Below are 14,697 nucleotides of genomic sequence, written 5' to 3'. Positions count from 1 at the left end.
GTGCAGACCGGCCTCCAGGACATCCCCTTGAGGCCCGCCCTCCGAGCTGGGACAGAGCCAGGGGCTGAGGACACCAGCCCCTGAGGGTTACCTATCCTCAGGTCAGTGGTTTGGGACTGGTGGAGGGGGTGGCGGGCAGACCCAGCACAATGCCACCAAGTGCGGGTAAATCCAGCAAAGCCCAGAATTCCGGGCCAAGTCAGGTTGTGTCTCTGGCTGAATTTTTGCAGAACCTCACACTCTGTTCATTGATTAATTGTACAAATGTTTACCGAACCCCGGCCTAGGCCCTGGGGATTGGGCGGTAAGTAGGAAAGACAGTTCCTGCTACCATGGGGGTAGGGATAGACGGGAAGCTTGTGCACAGGTGCACACTCAATACTTGGAGAGGGCACTACGTGCCGTGAAGGTGTCTGGGGATGGTCCGGGAGTGTTTCCCAAGGAGGTGACCTGTGAGCTGAGACCTGGATAGTGACAAGGCACCAGTCATGCAAAGACCTGGGATACTAGTGGTTCAGACAGGGAGTGGCCAGTGCAAAGTCCCTGAGGCCAGAGAACACCCTGTGTACTTGAAGAGCTGCAAGGGGAACGGAGTGTCTGAAGGGGAGTGCCCCTTCAGGGGAGGTAGAGGGGGAGGCGGGGCAGGTGTGATGGGGAATATAGATGCAAAGCATCGTGTGTTCCAAACCAGCAACATGATGTGGTTTGTGCTTATAAAAGCGCCCCCTGCTGAGACAGTAGAAAGGAAACGGAGACCCAGGAGGCCCTTGGGTGGATGGGCAGTGTGATGCCTGAAGGGCCACTGGTGCTAAAAAGCCTGGAATTGGGGGGGAGGCGGTGGAGATATAGGCTGGAGATATAAACTTAGAGGCCATCTTTCAGTTTTATTGTTTCAGAGATAAACCCTTATAAAGCCCAGCGGTCAATAAGCAGACTAACACTGGCCATCTTCCCCACCCAAATCCTGAGAGAGCATTTCACGAGTAAGTGCTTTCAAAATGACTCTGGTCTAGGGAGGGAAGGAGGGGGTGCGGTGAGACAGGAGCCCAGGCACCAGCCGGAGCTTGATAAAGTCTGCCCACGCCTCAATGGCATCCACTCACCAGTGTGAACAGTCACCTGCCTACATTCTAGAGCAGCGCAGCCCAAGATGGGCCGGGGCTGGTGAGCCAGGCCCTGGGCCCAGCCCTGCTGTGATAGTGCGGGGACACCAAAGGAATACAGCCACGCCCGCTCCATGAGCTGTGGCAAAGCCCTGCACTGGGGGCTCGGTTTCCTAGCTGTGTGGCCTTCAGCCCTGGCCAAGCGTCTCTGAGCGTTACTTTGTTTATCTGCGTAGCGGGCATAAACTTACGTGTGTGCCGCAGGGACTCCGTGGAGAGGAATCGAGCAGATCCACATCACTGGTTCTCCGCAACGGGGCCGCAGTCCCCTGGGGGTGTGGGGATCTGAAATTTGGGGGGTGTTTGCGGATTGCCACGGTGATGTCTGTTCACATCACAGGCTACTGTTGCCAACTGCAGGCCACCGGGTCCTCCCCCCTCAAGGCTTCTGCACAGGCGTTCTCCCTGAAACTGTATCTGCTCATTGTGTGTCGCACCCACTAGAGTGTGAGCTCCAGGAGGGCTGAGACGTGGGCCAGGGTATTTACTACCGTGTACCCAGCACTGAGGACGGTATTTGTCACAACCCACTTAACCTGACAATAATACCAGGGGTCAGGAGTTTCCAGATGAGGAAACTGAGGCAGGATGGGAGCTCCTCTGACGAGGACCCCAAGCAGAAACGCAGCGGCTCCCCAGCTCTGAGCCAGAATCAGTACCCCAGGGCCCCACTAGGAGGCTGTGGGCACCTCCTCGGCCCTTCCCTGACCCATGTTCCCAGTGCACCTGGGGCCGATCAGCTCGGGGAAGGGGCCACATCGATTCCTGCCACCTGCCTGTGCCAGAGCTGTCTGCACGCTCAGAAACCATCGGCTTCCCATTAGGCAGATCAGTAGCTTCCACTGGTTTCCAATTTGTGTTTCCAGAAATTCATCTCCCAGCCACCTTTTTAATTAACCCCCCTCCACCACACCTGGGGCACAGATACACCATCCGCCCTGGGCCACCTCTGCAGACCACAGACCACGAGGCTCCGCGAGCCACAGGGGAGCTGCAGGTGTGTTTAAAGCTGACCAGCTGCTTCCCGGTCACCACAGGAGCTGACCCTGCTGGCTGGATGCCATCCACTCTGTCCCCTGCTCCTCGCTGAACCCCCGTCGAAGGGGCTGGGTCCTCCCTCACAGAAAGAAAGCAGGTGATGAGAGGCCACGGCAGTGTCCTGAGGTCCCCCAGCTGGCAAGAGCTAGGACAAGTGCACCTCTGAGGCAGGCAATTGGCAAAGCGCTCCCCAGATGCCACAGGACAATGGGGTCTGGCTGGAAGGTGACCAGGAGGGGCCAGCAGCTGTAGGTTCAGGGCAGGGAAAGGTGGAGGCAGTGTGATCCCCAGGAGGCTCTGCTTTCCCACACCTGGGGTCTCCTGGGTATTCCGCACTGCTCACCTGTCTACCCCTCCGGGGCCTAGCACCCCATCAGTGTCTCCATCACTGCTGCATCCCTGGTGCCTGGCACATAGTAGGTGCTCAGTAATGGCCGCTAAATGAGCAGTAAATACTTGCTGCACTTTGTCCTGGGCAGTGTTCCCAGAGCATCTCTAAATGACCTTATTTCAATTTCACAGCTGTCCTCGAGGCGGGCATCACTAGTGTATGCATTTTATAGGTGGGAAGACTGAGGCCCCGAGAGGTTAAGTGACTTCCCCAAGGTCACATGGCGAGTCAGCAGTAGAGCTGCGATCTGAACCTGACTCTGGAACTGCACTCCACGCTCCCTTACCTATTCCCGGTGGCCTCAGCTCTGAAGGGCAGGAACTGGGTCCTGTGCCCCATGGAACCTCCACCATATATACCATCATGTAAACGTGTTTGTTGAGTGAATAAATGAGTGAATTATGCACTCCTTGTCCTTTAAAACACAGTACAGTCAACCAGTCTGCTGGCACAAATCTGGAGTGTTGCTGGTCGGGGATGAAGGGGAGAGAGGAGTGAATCTCCTGGGGGACCCAGAGGTGACAAGCCTCTCAGTAGTTCCAACTCGGGGGCCATTACTAGGGACCCTCTGATCTCACCCCACCTCCTTGCTCACCAGTCTGTTATATTGGGGTTCTGTGTCATGTATACAGAGGGCACAGAGCCATGATTTGGTTTTATGTGGTGTCTTGAGACTTTCCAGTGAGATAAGTGGATTACTGTTGACCCAACATCTGGGCAAAAAGAGCCTGCTATGCGTGGTCATCCAAGTCAGCTTCTGGAGGTGGCCAAAGTGAGACATGAAGGGAAGGGGGCCATGATGGACCCTGCACCTGTGGCCAGTGAGAGCAGGTGAGTCCGGAGCCACGGCAGAAGGGAGGACGGGGACAGCAGGGGGGAGGGTGGGGTAGGGAGAGCTGGGACATCCACCGGCTGAGGTCTGGTCCCCAGTGGGTGCACAGGAAAGAGAGGGTGATATCCAGAGTGTTTCCACCCAGCTCATTCCTTCCCCACCAGGTGGGCAGTCCCTGGAAGGGGACCCGGGGCTCCCACTGCCCACACGCCATTGTGACCCACCCCCCGGGCTCCCGCTGCCCACACCCCATTGTGACCCACCCCCGGGTCCCCCGCTGCCCACACGCCATTATGACAAATAATGACAAATCTACTTCATCTCAACCGCCGCAACATATATGCTGGCAATCATCCTCCACGCTTATGGCCTGCCCAGATCCATCTAAAGGGTCTCATGGCTGAGGTTTCATTAAACGGCAAGAAATGGCATTTTCCTGGCCACAGCTAGCCCCTCAAGGTCCTGGAACCTTGAGTCCTAGAGTAAGTCTCCAAGGAATTCTGGCTCTCTCCCTAACCCGTCACGACGCCAGTGCTGCTCTCCCTGCTCATGGGACCTGTCCCCGTGCTTTAATAAAATCACCTTTTTGCACCAAAGACTTCTTCACGAATTCTTCCTTGGCCATCGGCTCCAGACCCACGAAGCCCCCATCACTCCAAAACTTCACCACCTCCACCTGTGCTTCCTACAACTCCAAATCCAGCAGGTCACTATCCCACCGACACTCCTCCAGCCTGTGAAGCTGTTCTGGATCTGGTCCCACCCGTCGCCCTGGCCAATCTCCTGTGCCATGTCCCCGGGCTTCCTGGAGCTCAGCATCGTTCCCTGCACTTAAAAAGCAGGGACGGGGCTCCTGGGTGGGCCTCAGTGGCTCAAGCATCCCACTCTTGGTCTTGCTCAGGTCACCATCTGTTTTGTGAGCTGGAGCCCCGCGTCGGGCTCCGAGCTGATAGCACAGAGTAGACTTGGGATTCTCTCTCTGTCCTTCCCCCACTCGCACTGTCCCTTCTGTTTCAAAACAAACATTTAAGTCCCTTTAAAGTTAAAAAACAAAATAAAATAAAGGCACGGACACGTGGCTCTCTTATGGCTCTCATTTATTTGCATTTTTTTGGGGTTCTATTTTATTGTTCTTTTTGAACAAATTTTTGAATTTATCAAGAGGTTTGAGAACCTGATTTTTTGGCTCTAGGGACATCCTCCCTGGCTGCCTGTATTCACTGCTGGTGTCGGAGTTTGTGGCTGGTGAGTTGCATCTGGGCCCACTAATCGTGGTCCCTATGCTGGTCCCTTCGGAGGTCAGACTACTCCGCTCTGAGGACAGGCCTGTGCTGGAACAGGTTGCCATGGAGCTCCAGCAGCGGACTGTGGTTGGTGTGCTGATCTTGGGCTGGATGGTTGTCAACGTGTACCACAGGTTTTCACTCTCCAGGGACATGAAAATCAAAGCACTGTGTTCCCTGTTTTCCATATTTCGTTCCGCTTCCCAGAAGACTTCCCCCTCAAACGGCTCAAACCCGGTGGCCAAGCAGTACCAAACCACCCCCAGGCTCCAAGCGTTTGCGGAAGGGGTGTCCTCCCTTTGCTGCAGGAAGAGTCGCGGGGCAGAATAAGGGGGGCTGTCCCAGAAAGTGTGGAGTTTGTAGCCAGCAAACCGGATGCTCAGTCCAACCCCCGTGTGTTTTACCTTCAGCTTCTTGTCAAAAAGCAGTGTCTCCAGCTTCCGATACCCGCCGATCATACCTTGTTGGTGGCAGTACTCCACAACCGATAACAGCTGGCAGAATTTGTCTGGAACCTCCTCCGTCACTTGGCCATGGTGCGTAAAATCGTCACACAGGTTGTCTCTGCTTACATATTTTGAAAGGAGGACTAACGTTTCCTTGGTGTTGATCACCTCGAGTGACTTGACAATACTTGGGTGACCTGAGGTCTTCATATTCTGGACTTCACGACAAAGTCCCTGGAGGCCAGCGGGGTCCTTCTGGGTTTTCCTGATGAACTTCACATCAGACTGCTTCCCGGTTGGGATGTGCGGGTTCAGCTTCATTGTGGGGACGCTGCCCTCACTGGTGGTCTCGGGGATCTTGTAAATACAGATGTCCTCCTCACCAGCGGTAATGGCCTTACGCCCCTGAAGGATGGTGACCTACTAACTATACTAATGCTAAATAATGCTAATTACACGGACTATGCTAACCAACAATACCAACCTACAAAATTTGCCAATACTAACAATACTATGCTTATGAACTATACTAACAATATGAACTATACTAACAATATGAACTACACTAACAATATGAACTATACTAACTGTACTAAAACGCTAACACAAATAAAACAAATGAAAAACACACACACGCGCACACACACACACTCACACACACACACACACACACACAAAGAAAATGAAGGAGGAAACGAAGAAAAATTGAGAAAAAGAAAAACTAAAAAAGGAGAAAAAAAGAAAAAAGTAAAACCAGAAAAAGGCAAAAAAAAAATTGGGAGAGAAAAGGAGTAGAGAAAGAAGAAAAATGAAAATAAAAAAATAAATAAACAAAATGAAAAAGAGAGAAGTCAAAAACAAACTAGCTAGGGTCAAAGGCCGACAGGTCACCAAAGCTTCCTGGGCTGTAAAGACCAAACACCCAGCCGAGCCAGGGTCTTATATAGACAGGTCTTGCCATGACTTCACAATGGGGCTTTGTGAGGGCACAGCAAGAAATGGGCCAATTATGCAATCATGGCTGGGGATGTCTGAGACCACAGTGGTTTCCTCACTTTTTATTCCCAAAACCCCTTTACTCAATAAAAAAAAAGACCCACAATGGGCTTTTTGTTTGTTTGTGTGGGCTTTTCAAGATTGATATTTACTTTGTTAGAAATAAAAATCTATAAGATGGTTCAGTGGCCTTTTCAATTCAAGTTTAGAATACTGTAATTTTGGCTTGTATAGACCTCGTAATGTCTACACTTAAAATACCCAGTTCCTGGTCTCAAAATGGTGCTACAACGTATAAGGAAATGTTGTGTTGTGTAAAACACGATAAGGCTCATTATTAACATCTATAAAGCTCAGAGGAAGATTGCTTCTCATCATATTTTCACTGATAAGGTTGTGAGGAGATTTCTCATCAGAAACCTTGGAGGCTAGAAGGCATGGGTTGATGTGTTTAAAGCATTGAAGGAAAAAAGCTGTCAACCAAGAATCCTACATTTGGGAAAACTGTCCTTCAAAAATGAGGAAGAAATGAAGACATTCCCAGATCAACCAAAGCTGAAAGCCTTGCCCTGATGACTAGGCTGGCCCTGCAGTGAAGGGGGTCCTTCAGGTTGAAATGAAAGGGCACTGAACAAGTAACTCGAAGCCTTCTGAAGAGATAATCTCCAGTAAAAGTAAACAGACAGACAATTATGAACGCTAGTACTGTTATGACTTTGGTCTGTAGCTCTACTTTTTGTTCTCTATGTTAAGAGACTGATATATTTAAAAACCTAATTATTCATCTATGCTTTTGGACACAAGATGCATAAAGATGTAATTTTGTGACATTAACAACTGACAGAAGGTGGGGTCAGGGCTGTAAAGTAGTTGAGTTTTCATGTGTTATTGAGGTTAAGCTGGTATAAATTGATACTACAATGTTGTAACTTTAGGATGTTAAAAGCAATCCCATGGTAACCACACACAACCACACACACACACACACACACACACACACGCCACAGAACATACACAAAAGGAAATGAGAAGGGAATTAAAATGTTTCACCTCAAAACAAAATCAACTAAATGCAAAAGAAGATAGTCATGCAGAAAATTTGAGACAGAAAGCAATTAAGGCATATAGAAAACAAAGAGCAAACCACAGAAGGAATTCCTTCCTTATCAGTAATGACTTTAAATGTAAGCAGATTAAACAGATTAGTGAAATGGATAAAAACATAGGATCCAACTATCTGTTACCTACAAGGGACTCAGATCCAAAGACACAAAAAAGTTGAACATGAAAGGAAGGAAAAAGATAATCCATGCAAATAGTAGCCAAAAGAAAGGGTGGAGTGGCTGTAATAATACCAGACAAAACAGACGTTAAATCAGAAAATGTTACAAGAGACAAAGAAGGACATTTTATATGAATTAAGAGGTTCAGTACAGCAAGAAGAAAAGATGATAAACATTTACACACATAATGAGAGGCCATTATCGACAGAACTGAAGGGAAAAATAGTTCTATAATAATCGTTGGAGCCTTCCATATCCCACTGTCAATAATGGACAGGACAACCAGACAGAAGGTAAGTAAGGACACAGAGGATTTGAAGAACACCATAGCCCAGCCAGATCTAACAGACGGGCACGGGACCCCACCCAACAATAACGGCACGCGGGACCTTCTCTGAGACAGTCTTTGCATTAGGTCACGAGTTAAGTCTCAGTAGATTTTACAAGATAGATATCATACAAAGTATCTTTTCCAACCACAAGAAGATGAAGTCAGAAATGGGTAACAGAAGGAAGAGTGGAAAATTTAAAAAGCTGTGAAAACTGAAAACACACTCTCAAAGAACCAATGTGTCGAAGAAGAAATCACAGTGGAATGCGAAAATACGTAGAGGTGAAGGGAAATGAAACACGACGCGTCAAAACTCCTGGAAAACAACAAAGCAGTGGCGAGGGGGAAATTTATAGCTGTAAACGCTCACAGTAAACATCAAGACAGATCTTAAATCAACACCATAGACGTGCAACTTAAGAAACTAGAAAAAGCCAAAGGTAGCAAAGGGAAGGAAATAATAAAGATTAGAGCGGAGATAAATGAAACTGAGGCTAGAAAAACGAAAATCAATGGACCCAAGAGCTGGTCCTTTGAAAACACCAAACTGCTAGCCGGATTGCCGGTGGAGGCAGAGAAGACTCAATGACTGCATTGCCACTGACTCCTTGCAGACGTAGAAAGGGTTAGAGTGCTATCAGCAAGTGTATTCCAGCTAATTGGAGAATCCAGATACAATGGACCAATTTCTAGACCTAGAAAACCTACCAAGACTAAATCACAAAGAAAGAGAAAATCGGAAGAGATTAGTACATAACTAGGGAGGAGATTGAGGCTGTAATCAAAGACCACTTGACAAAAATAAGCCCCGGATCTGACAGCCTCACTGGTGAATTCTACCAAACATTGGAAGAATTGACACCAATCTTCTCAAACTCTTCCAAAAAATTCAGAAGAAAGGACACTTCCTAACTAATTCTATCAGGCTGGCATTGCTTTGATGCACCCTAAATATCTCTGAGCCACCTTCCAGACAGTCACCAGAGGAGTTTTCTAAAATATCCAGCCAGATTAGTTATTTTCTCAGTGACAAAAGAGACCTTTCTCTTGTCTGTGGAAAGAGAGGACCAGTAGTGTCTCCAGAATCAGGCTGAACATCTATGGACCTCTTCTGAGAGCCTCCGTCCACAACGGATGGGCCACACCGCAGACTGGACACAGCTGAAGCGGGGCAGGGGGTGGGGTGGGGTGGGGAGGGGAGAATTCACGGAGGTAACCTGGGCTTCAATAGGTCTGTCAGCTGCTTTGACTGCTTTGGGCATCTTTGAATACAACAAGCCATGTCCTCGTTGGACACTGGGCAAGGACAATCTATCTGCACATCCAGCCTATGGGCTGGAGTCTCCCAAACGAGGCCATCTTTTTTTTTTTTTTTTTTTTTTTTTTGGCAACTCTGCTCCACCACAATATTCATCAGACTCCTGAGAAAGACAACCGATGAAGGGATCCATAAATGGTAAGACCATCTTGCACTTAGCTGTGTTTTGTAAAAGGGAGATATTAGGAAACTGGGCCTTTAAGGTTTTGCTTGCACCCTGTTTGTGTAATGGTATGTGTGTCTATGTATGTTGTAAATGTGAGATAGTTTCTCTACCTCTGGGTGGTGTTTGTGAAAATTAATTTGTAAAAGTGCTCTACTTAGCTGGTTTGAAGGCAAGTGCTTGTAAGAACTGGGTGTTCTAGGGGCGCCTGGGTGGCTCGGTCGGTTAAGCGTCTGACTTCCGCTCAGGTCATGCTCTTGTGGTCTGTGGGTTCGTGCCCCACGTAGGGCTCTGTGCTGAGGGCTCAGAGCCTGGAGCCTGCTTGAGATTCTGTGTCTCCCTCTCTCTGTAATCCTCCCCCATTCATGCTCTGTCCCTCTCTGTCTCTCTGTCTCTCTCTCAAAAGTAAATAAACATTAAAAATTTTAAAAGAAAAAAAAGAACTGGGAATTCTAAAATTCAGAAAGATAGAAACTAACCCCAGGTGTCTTTCAAGTTCAAGTGATCTTGGAAAATATTTGGTATGAAAGCTAATGTAACGTTGTTTGTTTAGTTAAAATGGACATAAGTCTTTAGAATTGCCAACATTAAATATGGTAGTTTCACTCTGCTTGTGTTTACTATAAGTCAAACCAGCTGTTGGCGTTGTGACTGTCACAAAATGTGATGGAAAAGAAAACAACGTTAGAGCCCTGTCCAATGGCTTCTGAAGCTTTATGGGCAAGCGAAGGACAGACAGACAGATGTAAATAATTTTAATAAATGTAATTAAGGCTACTTGAAAAAATAAGGGAAAAAATTCTGTATTTAATGAAAGTGTGACCGGTTATTCAAAGAGGGAAAACTTGGGGTACCTGGGTGGCTCAGTCTGTTGAGCATCCCACTCCTGACCTCTGCGCAAGTCATAATCCCAGAGTTGTGGGATTGAGCCCCGTGTCAGGCTCCAAGTGGAGCCTGCTTGAGATTCTCTCTCTGTGTGTCTCTCTCTATCCCCCTCTCCCACTTGTGCTCTCTCTCTCTCAAACAAAATTTAAAAAAAAATAAAGAGGGGAAAACGTAGGACAAAATCTGAAGGAATGCAAAAGGGAAAATTGCAGAAGGTTTGCGAGAAGGGAATCTGTCGAAAGAAATGCTATGCATGGTCGGGACCAAGATTCTGGAGTTTCGCATGTAAGAAACAAGTTTATGAGGGCAGGGATCGACCCCCGGGGAAGAGAAGGGGGAGGCAGAGAAAGATGTCAGGCAGAAGTTGAGCAGTGACACTTCAACAGAAGCCTTAGCCGACTCTCTGAGCAGTCCCGAAAGTTGGACTGCCCTTCGGAAGCATCCAAACTTAGGTGAAAGGGGCTGGCTCTTCGTAAGCGTCTTTGGATGTGACCACCTGGGCAGTGGGCAATTCCTTGGCAAGGCCGCTGTCTACAGTCAAGGTGATCCCTGATGATGTCTGAGCGTCGAAGGCTGTAGGCAGCATTGCTATGGCTGGGAGACCTTGGTTCCTGCCGGAGATTCTGGTCAGCACATCCCAACACCTGTCACAAGAACTCAGACCCATGCAGCCTCTGGATGTCCTTGTCCAAATAAGTATGTATCAACGTGGGAGGTGACACGAAGGAAGAAAGAAGGGACCGCATATCTTTTTAAAAATTCATCTTGTTGCAACGAATGAGTTTTAATATCCAAAGTATAGCGCTATAAGACTGGAATTTGGGTTTTCTCACTGTTAATGTGACAGAGGCTTCTTAGATGATGGGTCTAAATTATCAACAGAGGTTTTTATTTATCTTTAATCTGCCTAGAAAAACAAAGTTTCTATGTCTTGTCTTTGTTAGGTCTTTGCTTACTTAAGAAAGTTGAATCTGCTCAGTGTTAAGAGAGCTAAGGTTTGCTCACAGCTCCATTTACCTTGCTGTCTGCATTTACCTTGAGAATCTCTTCTTGCCATCCTGGCTAAATAAGTATCCTGTTTTGTAATGATCTGTAATCCTATTTAGGCACCTGTTTTGAAACCTGCTGGTATTTCACCAACTTCCAAAAACCCAGCTTGTGAATGGAAGTCTTTTTGACGAATTAGGCTTATTCCCTGGTGTGTCAAATGACATGGGAGGCATCATCAAATAAGTGATGAGGAACCTTCTTAGGCTTTGTTGTATGGGTGATTGCTTTAAGTGTCCTAGAGATTTTATAAGATTCCTAAGGTTTTGATATGTCCTGGTATAATGTCATCGCTTGTAATACTAACTACTGAAGTATCGTGTGTCACAGAATCTCCTTGCCAGCTGCACTGCATTGACAAATACAGCTCTCTGATCCCTTCAGGATCATAAAGCTAAGCTTAGTAAGAATTCCCAGAACTAATGGGGAAACTGCTTTCAAACAGACACTTGTGTAAACATTGCTGGTTCTCTAATGTTTGCTCTTCTAAACTTAAGTATGCCTATGACATTTGGTAGACGTTTGGTAAATAATTTCTTCATAAACAGATAGGAAACATTTATCCCTTTCTCCCTACCTGGTACCACCAGAATTCAAAACTCTCAGGGAGTATTCTTGTATTTTCACGGCAGTGTATTTATTTGCAGAAGTTCGATATGAATCCGTTCTCCTTGCAACAGGATGCCACTGGAAACATTGGTCATGTTGCCAAGGCTTTGACTGGAATGTCATAGTTGAGGGAGATATGCCTAGACTCAGCTACAATCAGAGAGCTTTAAGGAACTAATTAAGGTTGGCTTTGCCGAGCCAATGAAGCCCCTTGGAAAACTTGCCTGGTACCTTGCTTACAAAGTTCCCAGCAGCCCTACCAGGTGAATAAGGAAGGTTGTCACTTCCTGGCAGGTGCAGGAACCTCAGGGTATTTGGGGGATCTCGAGAAGAGAGGGAGCCACCCAAATCTATAGGTATGGCAGGCAAAGGCTGATGGCCAGTATTTGGCTTGGCTTCTTTAGCTTGGCAAGGCTATTAAAAGTTCAATCTGACATTCCTTACGAAAGTTCCAGCGAAGCAGATTGAAAAAAACAAACACCTATATGACCAATCACCATTGTGATGGCACTCGTGTAAACAGGCCCAGCTTCAACTGGACAATTTTACAAACAAATGTGTCCTAATGTGGCTATCTGTGGTGGAAATGAGGGTGGTTTCAGAGAGGGAGATTTTTCCAGTAACACACCTGTGAAAATGTAAGATCATAGTTCCGATGAACCGTCTTTGAGTGCTCGTTGGTTGTCTATTCACCTGGGCTGGGTCCTGAATTCTTCTGGTTTCCTTGAATATCTGACCCTGACTCTCCAAACTAAGGTTTCCACTTTTCTCCCACTGTGTTGACTGGAAGCACTGAGAACAAAAACTGCTTTTCCCTGAAGCCCCGCAAACCGAAGGCAGACCACCCGAGGTACATGTGAGAGAAAAGTAGCCCGGTGATCTAAGGGCCACTCAGAAAGATCACCAGAGACACACGGATAGCTGAACAAGCTGATCACAGCCTTCCCGACTGGACAAGCTGCCATCGGAGCATCCAGACGTGGACGTGTTCACGGATGGGGACAGTTTCACGGGTCAAAGACAAGGAAGAGCTGGGTGCAGTGGTGACCCATCAGCTATCGTCCTCTGCGGAAGACACCACAAAATGGACCGACTGCCCAAGGGAACCATGCTGGCAGCCCGTCGAAGACTCCAAGACCCTCTGGAAGAGCTTTAGTGCCAAAGATAGACTTAACTACATATCAACCCCAACGTCTCTTGGAGGACCAAAGAGGAGTTAAGTAAGGAGTGGGGGTTTGGACACCGTGCTGGCATTGACACCGGCTGGAAATAGAATGAATCCTTACCCTAGAGCATCTGATGAAAGAAATAATTAGCCACATTCTTCGAAGCACCCTTTATGGGAAAGATGCCACTCTCCAGTGGATCCAGAAGTATACTGCGGGCTCCGATTTTCAGCGAAATGCTACAAAAGGCAACGCTTGTGCTACAAACAATCCTAAGACTGGGTGCCCACAAGTTCTCAAGGGTATACAACTGAGAGGCCCCAAACCTGGGGAAGACCGGCAGGCAGCCTTTCCCGGAATGCAAAGAACAATGGGTAATTCTCGGGGTTTGCTTGTATCTGTAGACACCTTTATCAACAGGGTTGAGGTTCCTCCCTGCTGTTCAGAGAAGGCCTCAGGAGTTGTCAAAATACTTTTAAGCGAGATCATTTCTAGGTTTGGACTGCCACTAATAATTCAGAGTGACAATGGAGTGACAACCACAGTGTCCAAGGCCTTTGGTATTCAGTGGAAATCACATGCTTCCTGGAGACACTGAGAGAGTGGAAAAAGGGAAAAAAATGAACTTTGGCAAAGCTCTGCCAAGAAACCCACTTCACTTGGGAACAACCCGTGCCATCTGCCCTGCTTTGGGAAAGAGTGGTCCCTAGAAGAGGGCTTGGTTTAAGCCCCTGTGGAATGTTATATGGAAGACTTTCTATGTTCGTTTCGTGACCTAGGAGTTCCTGGCGGGGCTCCCACCAGCGATTTGGATACTATCAGGTACATCCAGGGCCTGAGTTTGCTTCCAGCAGGCTGATGTACCTCACAGATGTGTCTTCACGCTGCCTGAATCCCTTAGTGACATCAAAAGATGTCACTAAAGATGTCACTAAAGACCTGAAGAGCGGGAGACCAGAGGACCAGCTCCAGCCTCACTGGACAGGTCAGACCCTGCGAGGTGCCGTTGACCCCCCACTCCCCCGAGACGACAGGGAATTGAGCCATGGATTCACACTTGAATGACAAGAATCCACAGGTTCCCTACACCTGTCAGCAGGGAGGAGGTCGAAAGGGACCTGGCTCAGACCAGTGAGCCTCTGCCAGACCTGAACCTCCGACTCGGGGGAACTGGTCCAAGGGAATCAAGCCATGAGTACAACATGCTACCTGTTGTTCTCTAGTACCCCTAAAACCCTAGACACAACATGGTACAGGAACTATTGACCAAAGTACAAAAATCCCGGTAATGCAGAACATTCCTTTCCACCCCAAAGTTTCCACTTGTCTAACCCCAGTCTTCACCCCACCTCAGCAGGAAGTAACGGCCGCGGCCGGTCGTGGTCCCAATACCCACAAGAATGAGGACGGATCAAAAGACCCTGGCGACTGAAAAGGGTAACCAAAGGGTTAGCAGCCGCAACTTTGTACCCAGACCTTTTTCCTTTGCCGCTAAGTACCCCTGACTCTCCTCCTCTAGGGAGGTGGATGTGAGGCTCGCCCTCCTGCCTCCGGAATAAACTCTTGCTTTGCTTTATACTCCATGTCTCAGTGATGGTCTTTATGCGCATCAGGCAGATGAACTTGGGTCCACTACATACGGCAGGCACTCAGTAAAGACCGCTGAACCCACGTGGACTCTGACGCTTGGAGAGTTAAGTGTCTTGTCTGTGGTGACACAGGGTAGGACGAGGAGAAGGGTTTGAT

General features: G+C 48.0%; 1 protein-coding gene and 2 long non-coding RNA genes across 6 annotated transcripts in view; 1 reads left to right on the top strand and 2 right to left on the bottom strand.

Annotated features, from left to right (window-relative positions):
* Positions 1–14,697, bottom strand: part of LOC111559453 — an 84,621-nt gene that overhangs the window by 57,224 nt on the left and 12,700 nt on the right. Inside the window, exon 1 of one of the 4 annotated variants that reach the window (XR_006593589.1) lies at positions 1,355–4,362. The exons of the other annotated variants lie outside the window; for them this stretch is intronic. This is a non-coding gene — a long non-coding RNA (uncharacterized LOC111559453). Of the gene's footprint in view, positions 1–1,354; positions 4,363–14,697 lie in introns of those variants that run through there. 4 annotated transcript variants of the gene reach the window in all.
* On the bottom strand, positions 4,505–5,873 carry LOC123383647 (MAP/microtubule affinity-regulating kinase 3-like). The gene is made up of 2 exons (XM_045051635.1): positions 5,112–5,873; positions 4,505–5,009 (listed from the first exon to the last, which is right to left on the bottom strand). The coding sequence occupies exons 1-2, from the start codon at positions 5,472–5,474 to the stop codon at positions 4,518–4,520; spliced, it is 855 nt and encodes a 284-aa protein (XP_044907570.1). The 5' UTR covers positions 5,475–5,873; the 3' UTR covers positions 4,505–4,517.
* LOC109497335 lies at positions 9,595–14,529 on the top strand. The gene is made up of 2 exons (XR_002740027.2): positions 9,595–13,936; positions 14,306–14,529. It is a non-coding gene; the product is annotated as an uncharacterized LOC109497335 (long non-coding RNA).

The sequence above is a fragment of the Felis catus genome (assembly GCF_018350175.1).
Source record: "Felis catus isolate Fca126 chromosome F1 unlocalized genomic scaffold, F.catus_Fca126_mat1.0 chrF1_random_Un_scaffold_34, whole genome shotgun sequence".
Lineage (NCBI taxonomy): Eukaryota > Metazoa > Chordata > Mammalia > Carnivora > Felidae > Felis > Felis catus.
Note: the sequence above shows the minus strand (reverse complement) of the source record. Positions and strands in the feature narration are given on the sequence as shown.

What these genes read in the sequence shown, in the direction of transcription:
- LOC123383647 (XM_045051635.1), bottom strand. Translation starts at nt 5,474, where the DNA reads ATGAAGCTGAACCCGCACATCCCAACCGGGAAGCAGTCTGATGTGAAG. An exon ending in TTTTTGACAAGAAGCTGAAG is followed by an intron (nt 5,010 to 5,111) that starts GTAAAACACACG and finishes CTCTTCCTGCAG; the next exon opens with CAAAGGGAGGACACCCCTTC.